Source organism: Gekko japonicus, unplaced genomic scaffold, assembly GCF_001447785.1.
Source record: "Gekko japonicus isolate JY-2015 unplaced genomic scaffold, Gekko_japonicus_V1.1 scaffold383, whole genome shotgun sequence".
Lineage (NCBI taxonomy): Eukaryota > Metazoa > Chordata > Lepidosauria > Squamata > Gekkonidae > Gekko > Gekko japonicus.
In genome coordinates, this window is record NW_015164193.1 from 443,959 (window position 1) to 455,817 (window position 11,859).

At 43.2% G+C, this 11,859-nt stretch overlaps 1 protein-coding gene across 1 annotated transcript in view; it reads right to left on the reverse strand.

Moving 5' to 3' along the window:
* The window catches only part of COL21A1 (collagen, type XXI, alpha 1), a 209,669-nt gene that overhangs the window by 116,544 nt on the left and 81,266 nt on the right, over positions 1-11,859 (reverse strand). The window contains exons 7-9 of the mRNA XM_015408301.1: positions 10,075-10,152; positions 9,612-9,620; positions 6,351-6,434 (exon numbers count right to left, since the gene is read on the reverse strand). Coding sequence (XP_015263787.1) covers positions 6,351-6,434; positions 9,612-9,620; positions 10,075-10,152 — 171 coding nt within the window. The remainder of the gene's footprint in view (positions 1-6,350; positions 6,435-9,611; positions 9,621-10,074; positions 10,153-11,859) is intronic.

The window sequence follows — 11,859 nt, forward strand, 5'->3', positions numbered from 1 at the left end:
TTTAGATTTCTGATTTAGTTCTATAACCCTTATCCTATTGTACTGTTTACTGAATACCCCATCCTGTCGATTGTATTGACTCAGTCTATGTAACTCACCTTGAGCACAAGTGAGGAAGACAGATGATAAATTATGTAAATTAAAAATAGTACCAAATGAAGTCTGCCTTCTCTTAAGCAACAGCTTGTTAGAGATGCTCAAGCTCAATCTTGCAGATGCATTAACTTTTTTCACTCAAGCTAACATGGCATAATGGTCAGAATGTTGGACTAGGACTTGGGAAAGCTGGTTTAAATCCATACTCAGCCATATAGCTCACTCAGGCCAGACAAAGTCTCTTAGCATAACCTACTTTACAGATTGAAAACAGAACAACTGTGTGCACCGTCCTTAGTTTGAATGAAGAAAAGACGGGCAGGATAGATCAGGCAGAATTCTACTACATAAAATATAAATAATTTTAAAATATTTGTTGGTCTTAAAATTATTTAACATTTGTTAAAATCACTATCTTCAACTGAATAATATTATAACTCAATTTCATTTAGAAGCCATCTTTACAGTTAGCTGGTGCACCAGATAAAACAGCTTATTAATTCAGGACATTTCTCACCAGTTTATACACACACATAATCAAGTAGCCATTCCACAATTCATCAGCACCAATTTGGTTTTCAGTCAGTTTCACAACTCAATCAAGGAGGAAGTTTCTGATTTTGATGTTGAGGAAGCAGGGAATAGCCAGGGTGTAGAACCAGCAGGATCAAACCAGAATGGCAAATTACTATACAAAATTCACCCTTTGGCTCTTAGATGTCCCTTGGCCTTAAGATCCTGCTGTTGCATGCCAGTTCATCAAATGGAAAAACAACTGCCATTCAGGATTTAATCCTGGAGGAGCAAACTGACCTAGCATGTGTTACTGAGATCTGTCCAGGTGGGCAGCCATGTTGGTCTGAAGCAGTAGAACAAATTTAGAGTTCAGTGGCACCTTTAAGACCAACAAAGTTTTATTAAAGGTATAAGCTTTTGTGTGCATGCACACTTCCTGAGATACAGTGAAATGGAACATACCAGTCCATACATATAGGAAGAGGTTGAGCAGTAAATTAACATACCACATAATGAAGGTATTTAACAGAATCAGGAATAACAAACTTGGTTTTGGATTTTTTTTTTCCTGATCATGGGTACAGTTTGCATGTGGCAGGATGTATTCAGAGATAAACAAATTCCGTTCTGGTGCAACAACCAGGCTGTGGACAGGATCATCAATAGGCAGACATCATACCCTGAGTGTCATGTGCCTGGTACGCAGGTTTCTCATTACTTGCCTGGTTGCTAACATTTATTTCTCAACATGATACATCACAGACACCAGTAACAGCATCACAGACACCTTGTCTCACTTCCAGGAGGAACAGTTCTGGACTCTAGCACCCAGCGAGAATCGACATCAGGACTTCTTCCCAGTGGACCTTTGGAAGCTTGGGAGTGATTAATTGTTCAGGAGTTCTTGGGTCCCTTGCCCCCTCTACTCATCAGGCTTATGAGTGGGTGGTCTATGCCTTCCTGTCTTTTGCACACTTGGTCGGTTTCACTAACCCTTTTCCAGTTCCTGAGATTTTGATCCTACAATATTTGCCACACATGAAGGAACATGGGCTCCCCCCCACTCCAATGATTATGAACATCTATTTGGCGGCCATATCATTTTATAGTAAAGTCCTGGGCTTTCGTGATCCCTGCCACTCATTCACTGCCCAGCAGGTTGTCAAAGGGTGGAGGAGGCTGGCACCTTGCAGGCTTGATGACCCATTATTATGACCATGCTGAGCAGATTCATGCTGCTGCTCCCCCGGATATGTTTGTCACACTCTGAAGCCATTCTCTTCAGGGCAGTATTTTCACTAGCATTGGGGGGGGGGGGCATTTCAATGTAGTGAGTTATTGGCTGCATCCCGCAACAATACTGGTGGTCATGCCCTTGCCTGCCAGGATATCTCACTTACGGCCTCTCAGTTTTTATCCCACTGCAATTGTGTATGTATTTAATTCCATCTGGCATCTCTGCGTAGGTCCAGACTGGACCAGGGTCACATGTCTTACTCCACTCTGCTTCTGGGGGTCACCCTGCCTGGTGCAGTGCACCTCTGGATACCTCTCTCTTTGGCTTAACATCTTGGGACCTTTTTTAGTGCAAGCTGACAGCTCTTGCCTGTCATGTTTTCAGTTCATCAGTGTTTTGCATGAATGCATCGCGAGGCAGGGCGCACTCATTCTGGATTGGGGTGGCTACACTGGCATCCAAGTGTGGGTTCTCATCTGATCAGATAATGTCCAGAGGTAATTGGCATTCATCCACATACAAGTTAAATGTGTGCCCAGGTTTACTGTACTGGTCGGTTTGTTTTTCTAGCCTCTCTAAGATCACAGAGGACAGTGTTGATCATTAGGCACAGCATCATTTATTGGGCAAGCAAATATGCAGCTTCATTGGGATGGGATTCCAGCATCAAAGAGCATCTTCAGGTCAACTGGTGCAGGCGTAGAGGAATGCAGTGGTCAGCTCTTCTCTCCACCATAGCAGCTGTGGTTTTTTACCAGGGCCCAACTTAAGCCATCATCATTCAGCTGGGGGAGAATGACATTCCGGCGCAAAAAGGTGTGGTGTTCCCAGAACCACCATTACGGACCTCCAGACTGCATGCAAGACTGCCAGAGGCAAAGTTGATATGGTCTAGTTTGCTAGAGCACCATGAATAGAGGGGGGCACTGGTGCCAGAAAAGGTGGACTTGGCCAGGAGAAAGGTCTGCAAGGCAGTGTCACAATTTATTAGGACTCTGGGTGGGGAGGTTATCATGCACACTGACATTTCATTCAGGCAGCCTGCCTGCTCTGTTTCAAGGTGATGGTGTGCATCTCTCTGAGTGGGGCATGACCATCTGGTTGCCTGGAGTACGGGATGACTTGCTGGGTTGGCTGCAAGCTTAGGAACTTTGGCAGGATCGGGACATGGTTTCCCCTGCTCTTTGGCAGTTTGAGTATGGGACAGATCCTTTGGGGGGAGGCTGGGCCTGTGTGCACACCTTCCCCATTTGGGGGCTTGGGGTGTGGAGTCACTCAGCTGCATGCCCAGTTGGGGGCTACCAGCTGGCTTTCACCTCCAGGTAGCAGGGGACCAGGTAGAGGCTGGCACCCACATGTGTCTGGGTATTCTGTCACTTCACAGGCAGGAAGGGGGCCATCAGGTGGCAGGCAGGTCACCCGATGCTTAGTTCCATCCCTATGCTGTGCCGTTGCTCCTTTTTGTTTGTGTTAATAAATAAGCTGTGGCCAAGTTTTCTGACACCTCCCTCTCTACCCCTCCTTGAGCTCTGCAAGCACAGCTGAAACTTACCTCTGACAGCACTGCAGTGCAGGAGGCAGGGGAGGTCGGATGGAGGCAGGCTCAGCTGCATTGCACTTTCTGGCAGGGTGTCACAGGGGTGGGGCAGTTTGCCTTGGCCTGCCTCATCAGGCTGGGAGTCGTGATGTGGGGGCAGGGGACAGGCCCGCGGGAGCTATATTGGAAAGCCCACACTGGGTCCCATCCTCTTTGTTTCTGTTTGACAGCTTGCCCATCCTCCCTTCCTCATTTCTGGCTTTTCAGATGTATAAATTCATTTGCTGCTGAGAGGTATAATTTTATTTGTCACAGCTTAGAGGTTTGGGCATTGGGATGGATCCTTTGGGGAGGGAGCCGGGCCTGCATGCACACCTCCCCCATTTTGGGGGCTCTCATAAGGGGCCTTGGGTGTGGAGCCACTCAGCCACATGCCCAAGCAGGGGCTGCTGGATGGCTTTCACCTCAAAGTGACAGGGGGACCAGGTAGAGCCTGGCGCCCACACATGTCCCGGTATCTTGTCACTCCACGGGTGATCCCCCAGCAGGCAGGCTGAGGGAAGGGGTCCATCAGGCAGCAGGTGGGTCACCCAATGCTTGGATCTGTCCCTATGCTGTGCCATTGTTCCTTTTTGTTTGTGTTAATAAATAAGCTGTGGCCACATTTTCCAAAATCGGACTGTCTCTGTGTTTAATTCCATCCACCACCTCCCCCTCTACCCCTCCTTGAACCCCACAATTGCAAGTGCTATTTGCCACTGGAAAGTTTGCAAGGGAGATCAGGCTACTTGCCACAGTAATTAATTAATCCCAAAACTGGCTCATCAGTTTTGCTACTGTCAGTGATGTAAATTCACCTGGTGACCTCATTTGTGGCAAAATTAATTGATTCAGCAGATTTCCCTGTACTTGTTTCTGCACTCCTGTGTGTTTTCAATTCCTGTAAGTTTCAAATCTTGAGTACTTTCAAATGTGTAATTTGCATATTTAACCTATGTTTTAATTCTGTTAACCGAACTGCTATCAATTGTGTCCTCCCAACTTAGTTGCTGAATTGTTCACCACCTTCTGTCCAAGGAGATAAGTTGAGACATTTTAAATAAACAAATTACAGGCAAGGTGAAGGCAACCTATTAGAAATTAACAATTTACCACATTGTCCCCACCAAGTGTCATGGCTTCTTCAGTCTCGCATTTGAGATATGAAATGAGCTCAACTCTACAAAGTTGAATACTGTCACTAGATTGAAGTGATTCCTTCAGAATATACATATATGCTTGTAACACAAGGGCTACTGGGTGAAAAAACCCCACTGTACAGTACAGCAAAGCACAATACACTAGCTGGAACCAGTGATGACCAACACTGTAGCCTCTTTCATTCAAACCAAGAAATCCAGCTGGAAACTAGCAATATCAAAGAACAAGCGAAGGATGCCGTTCTGCCTTCCAGTTTTTCACTGCAACCTCCTCCACTAGCAGAAACTCTTAGAAGGAAAAAAATACATTGGTACATAAATGTACACTATCCAAACCTTGTCTAACTACATTGTACAGTCATTCAAAGAGAATGAAACAGGAAACTGACTTTGGCAACTAGTTCTATGTCCTAGAAGCATGCAACACCACAACAAATCAAAGTAAGGCAAGGTGGCAACAATCACCTAAGACACCTTATCCATTAACACTCTCAAAGTTTTAGACAATAATAATCTTCCACTATATAATTCACTATACTTATTCTCCCCAATGATTTCTCCTGATGAGGGCTGCTAAATCCTGGGTCGATCACTTAAACATACCGACAGAGCTACTCATTTACCCTTGCCATTACCTTTCTGGGGCCAGTCTTAGCATAAGCCCAGGCATTGCCTAATCATCATGGAACCATTCCCAACAGTTAGATTTCAATTTCTTAGTACCTCATATTCCAAATATACGTACAACGTCCAGTGTATTCATGGGACACTGAATAGAATGGCCATTGTTGATAAATGAGATGGGAGCTCAGCAATGTTCCCTCTAAGCTGTGGAGTCTTGTGAGCAAGAATTCTTTTTTGTGAGCTACTGGCATTAAAGCTGTGAGCGAGCAATTTGACTACTGCATAAATTAGTTTGATCTGTAGCCATCCTTCCTGAGCTAGGACAAAAATAACACTGTACAGTACAGCAAAGCTCAAAACACTAGCTGGAACCACTGATGACCAACACTGTAGCCCCTTTCATTCAAACCAACAAATCCAGCTGGAAACTAGCAATATCAAAGAACAAGCGAAGGATGCCGTTCTGCCTTCCAGTTTTTCACTGCAACCTCCTCCACTAGCAGAAACTCTTAGAAGGAAAAAAATACATTGGTACATAAATGTACACTATCCAAACCTTGTCTAACTACATTGTACAGTCATTCAAAGAGAATGAAACAGGAAACTGACTTTGGCAACTAGTTCTATGTCCTAGAAGCATGCAACACCACAACAAATCAAAGTAAGGCAAGGTGGCAACAATCACCTAAGACACCTTATCCATTAACACTCTCAAAGTTTTAGACAATAATAATCTTCCACTATATAATTCACTATACTTATTCTCCCCAATGATTTCTCCTGATGAGGGCTGCTAAATCCTGGGTCGATCACTTAAACATACCGACAGAGCTACTCATTTACCCTTGCCATTACCTTTCTGGGGCCAGTCTTAGCATAAGCCCAGGCATTGCCTAATCATCATGGAACCATTCCCAACAGTTAGATTTCAATTTCTTAGTACCTCATATTCCAAATATACGTACAACGTCCAGTGTATTCATGGGACACTGAATAGAATGGCCATTGTTGATAAATGAGATGGGAGCTCAGTATACTTATGTTTAAAACCTACATTTTTAAAGTTAGCAATTTTTCTGTTTAATTCTGTGGCTGTAATGCCAAATCTCCTACTCATAAATTAAATAGAACTTCTACTCACCTTTGGACCTAGGGGTCCTTGTTTTCCTGGGGGACATATACATGGAACTGGTGTAGATCCTACATCACTTGGTCCATTCAGGCACTACCAAAAATAAAAATATTTTTCAAGAAATACATGCATAAGCAATTTATATTTTCCAAGGTATTTGCTGGCCTAATAGCAATTTCATGATTCCAACACTGGCACAGGCTGCTGGTTGGGGCCAGTTACAGGGATCATGTTGTTCCATTTTACACCAATTACTCTGGCTTCCAAGCTGCTCCCAATCCTAATTCAAGGTGTTGTTTTTAAAGCTCTGTGAGGCTTGGGACTGGGGTATCTTCTCTCATATGTTCGTGCCTGGGAACTAAGACCACAGGGAGAGGACCTCTTGACTGTCTCATTGACCAAAGAAGCTTGTCTGGTGGGTATATGAAAGATGGCCTTCCCACTATTACGGAATAATCTCCTGAGGGAGGTGCACCGGGCCCTCTCAATCTTTATGAGGCAGCTCAAGATGGTTTTATTCATGACAGCATTTGATTAGTTTTTCTGCCTATCAGCAGTATAAAATTACTGATTCTAATTAGTGTTTTTATGTATTTTATGATATTTTATTATTGTTGCTTTTATAAGCCACCTTGAGCTCCTATAAGGTAGAAAGGCAGCTATGACTTCATTACGATGCCTAATAAGTGAGTCATCAAACATTAAGTGAACTTGAGGCCCCTTGCATGTCCTTGATTTTGGGTTTGGATAGGTTTCACCCTGCTCAGCCTAGAGGAAGTCGACAGATTGCTCGTGTCTGTATGCCCAACCACATGCAGCCTTGATCTATGCCCTTCCTGGCTCATTAAAGGGGGCCATGAGGGGTTTCGAGGTGCCCTAAGGGAAATTATCAACAAGTCCCTCCCAGGGGCACTCAAGGAAGTGATGGTCCACCCTCTCCTGAAAAAATCAACACTGGATCCGGCCAAATTGGCCAACTATCGGCCGGTTTTCCACTTGCCCTATTTGGGCAAATTAATCGAGAGGGTGGTGGCAATACAGTTACAAGGCATTTTGGTTGACGCTTCCATCTTAGATCCCTTCCAGTCCGGCTTTCGCCCGGGTGATGGGACAGAGACAGTGCTGGTCGCCCTTACTGACAACCTCCGGAGGCATCTGGATCGGGGCGGAGGAGGATCCATCTCCTGGCCTTCGACGGGACGCCATTGGTTCCAGCGCCGGAGGTGAGGTGTTTGGGAGTGCTCCTGGATTCCTCCTTAACCATGGAGGCCCAGGTGGCAGCCACTGCCAGATCAGCCTTTTACCATCTCCAGCTGATTCGGCAGCTGGGTCCCTTCCTCAACCGTGACGACCTGGCTCACTGCATGGTCACCTCGAGGTTAGACTACTGTAATGCTCTCCACATGGGGCTGCCCTTGTCGCTAATCCGGAAGCTACAGCTAGTGCAGAATGCTGCAGCCACGCTTCTGATGGGTCTCCCTAGATGGGAGCACATCTGCCTTGTGCTGAAAGCACTGCACTGGCTGCCAATGGCATACTGAATTCGCTTCAAGGTGCTGGTACGTATGCTTTAAAGCCCTATATGGCTAGGGTCTGACATACCTGAGGGACCACCTTTCCCCATACATACCCCAGACGGCACTACGGTCGGGGTCACAACATCAGCTAGTGATTCTAGGCCCCAAGGAGGAAGACAGAGTTCTTCCACCAGGCTTTTAATTTCCTGCCGACCACTACCACCAACTATTATTGTTAGTAACATCAGGGGTAGTGATAGGCCCTATATGAAGATCGAGCCACAGTATCGTGATCATCGCCAAATCAGGTTATATCTACAGTACGCCATCTTAAATCTGTCGGAAGGACTAGTATTACTGAGCACTTTAATTGTATTAAATGGTTGATTTATCATGTTTTTATGTTTTATATTTTATATATTTCGGCACATGGTGCCCTTAATTGTGAGCCGTGTGAGCCCTGAGCCTGTTCGCAGGGATGGCGGGATAGAAATGTGAAATAATAAATAAATAATAAATAATATGTGTATCTTAAGCCAGTAATTCTTGATTTATGAATTTATGAATAATTTTAAACAATATAGGATTGTCTTGTGAGGCCAAGAATCGACCTGAAAAGGATGCTGCTCACAGCATCTCTGTTTTATTAATTGATGTGCCTTTGCCTTCTTCCAAGCAGTCTCTGCTAAGAACAGGGATCGGGGCAAATGGATCACCCAGTCACTTCCAGTGCACAGCAGAATTGCTCATCTTTAGAGAGGGCAAGCCCAGAATGGTGATTCGTGCAGAAACAATCAGTATTTCTTATTCTTTTGATAAGAATAAGAGATCTGGTTCTGAGCAATGGTCCCACAGTGCAGATCAAAAATTCACACAGTGGGGCCATGTTCAGACAGGGGGGGTCTAGCTCATATGTTTCTTTCAAAGTATTAAGACTCCAACTTCTAGAACAAGAGCACGTGTGAATGAAAAAGCTCCCTCTCTCTCTTATGGAAGCCATACTGTAATGCTTTATAAAACATCCATGGAATTGTGCCTTGTATTTATCCACCAGAAATTTTGGACATAGGCTTGGAACCACAGAAGATTTCTGTAGATGGCAAGGAACTCCTCTCCTGATTCCCCATCCCACTGCGGTCCAAAATGCTCCTCCAAATCCTGTTTCTGAGAGAATGGGGACCCCCCATGAACGTTTGAGGAAGTGTAAGAGGTCTGCAGGAGAAGGGAATAGGCAACCCCCTCCCTTTGATCTGCAGAAATCCTCTGTAGAATCCAATCCATTTTCTCCTCCAATTTCTATTATAATCAGTAAGAATCCAATGGAATATGCTCAGCAATTGGTAATATAAACCTTATTCATAAGTGTATATCTTTGCATAAAAACAAAAATAAAACACCAGTTTCCCTGATATATTTATACACTTTCTCTCCTACCATCAACAATTTAGTTTCAATAGCACATGAACTAAATACCACTACTCATGAAAATATTTTAATTCTGAGTAAGGGAGTACAGCTTGTGTGTCAAATTCAATGCAAAATAATACAGTTCAACTGGGGTTTCATAATACTATTTGGTCTTTGAAAGAGATTCTATGCCCAACAACACAATTTTTTGGGGGGGAGGGGACCTCAGTTCCCCAAACAAAACAACAAATTCTTATTTGATGGAATTTTGCTGAACTTACAAAAGAGAGAGGAAAAAGATAAATACTACCTTTAAGTCAATATGAATAGAAGTGCTTTTGCATACCTCTCCATTCTAGAATGAAAAACAATGTTCAAAAATTTAGAAAGGCTATGAAAAGTATGTTTGAATTCAATTATATATGCACACAACAGAAAATCTGCACGGTTCAATCAGCCAGAGTCAAGTGTTGTTACAGATGTTTTAGGGAACTATTTTAACATCTTCAGAAAAAGAGGTCTAACATTTTCTCACAGTAAAAGACAACCGAGAAAGATCTGTCCTAATGGCATTTCTATGCACATTGTTCAAGTAAAAGCAGCTTACATTTTTAGAATTGCTAGGCAGATTGTTTATATTACACACAATTAAAGCATGTTATTTTCTCAAAAAATAACAAGTTATTTACAGGAAGTCCCTCCTCCCCAGGCAAGGCGGGATATAAATCAAAATAAATAAATAAATACATAAATAAAGTTTTATTAAGGAATATACAACAACCCTTAGAATACTGTTTCCTCATACTCACAAAGCCAGGTATCTCACAGGCTGTTTCTCGATTGTTTTGCTCTGGGTTGCAGTAGATCCTCAGCTTTTGGACATCAAACTGTTTTAAAAAAAGATTATGAACTCATTATATAACAGCTTCTTATGGTATTAATTAAAATGTCTTGATTGGAGAAGGAAGAACTAGAGTCCCCCATGTTTAACAAGCTTTACTTAAGTACAGGAGTCAATGTCTAGATTCCAAAATGGTGGAGCAATTGTTTTTCGTAAGGAGGGGGCTTCTGAGCCCTCAGCAGCTTCAGCTGTCAGTGTTACCTGACAGACAGATCTTGTAGACTGGAATCCAGTAGTACCTTAGAGATGAACAAGATTTTCATGGTATAAGCTTTAAGAGTGAAAGCTCCCTTCATTTGACAAAGAGAGCATTGACTCTCAAAAGCTTATACCCTGAAAATCTTGCTAGTCTCTTGCTACTGGGGTGCTCAACCGCAGACCAACACAGCTACCCTCTAAAACCATCTTCACAGAATGTGGAAACTTTCAGAGCAGCCTCTGATGCACTAAGAAGAAATGCAGTCACAGAAACAAAACAAAAAGAATAAGCCTCACATGGAAGCGCTTAGACAGATGCATGGGGTATATCAACAAACAGGTCAATGTGGAAACAGTTCTCTGAAGCTGGAATGTTTGAAAGCCAATGACCAAGGCTATCTTTGGAGTCTGGCCACTAAGTTTATTTATAGTTTTAGGGGATGGCTTGCAATAAAGGTCATTGTAAATATTTGTTGTGTGAGTAGGGGGGGGTGGAATGGCAGAAGTCATGCCTCCATCAAATCCCAGAGGTCAAAAATAAGAACATTATCTGGCTATAATGACAAAAAAACCCCAACTTTGATCATTTTTCTATCTTTGCCCCCAGAAGGGAATGTGGAGGCAGTGGCAGCTTTTCTACCTTTACATCCAACGCAGCCCTAATGCAAAATTATTATAGAAAGACAAGTAATTACATTTAATTTTCAAAGTAGCAAAACACAACTGAGTAATTGAATTTGGCCAAGTAGTGCAATGCAAAGGTCATCATCAACTATGCCAGATTTAATGCATTTATTAAAATACTTCTATTCCACTATCCAAGAAAAAGTATTCAAGACAGATCATGACCAAACAAAACAAGTTAAATAAAAAATGTAAAAAATTAGAAAAATATGAAAAGCAAATACCAAGATTAAAATCCTCCAGTATATATAATTCTATTTTGGTCATGGACTCCCCTGAACATTCCAACATGCTCCAAAATTAGTTCGCTCTCTGATCTGTCATTCAGAGGGTCTCCCTATCCACTGGCTGCTTTGCCTGAGTCCTGCCTCCAACATTCTAAAAATTTGGCTGTTCCTCTCCCCCACACAGCCAGTCAGAACACAGAGGTCATTTGCATATGTGGCCTGATTCGCCTTTGCCTTGGAACACAGAGGTCGTTTACATATGCGGCCTCACTGGCCTTTCCCTCTAACATTCTAAACAGTTTGCTGTTGATGTTCTGAAGTAAAATAAATTTCCCCTTAGTGTCTGTTGGGGGAAACCATGGTTGCAAATCTCCAGATGAGGGCTAAAGATCACTCAGAATTACAACTGCTTTCCAGATGGCAGAGATCAGTTCCCCTGGAGAAAATGGTGGACTCTGTGTCCTTATATCCTGCTGAGATGGCCCCTGTATGACAGCCAATGTGATGTAGCAATCAGAGCTTCAGCTATTAAAACTGATGTCCAGATGACCCAGATCAGTTCTCTTTGAGACAATGGCTGCTTT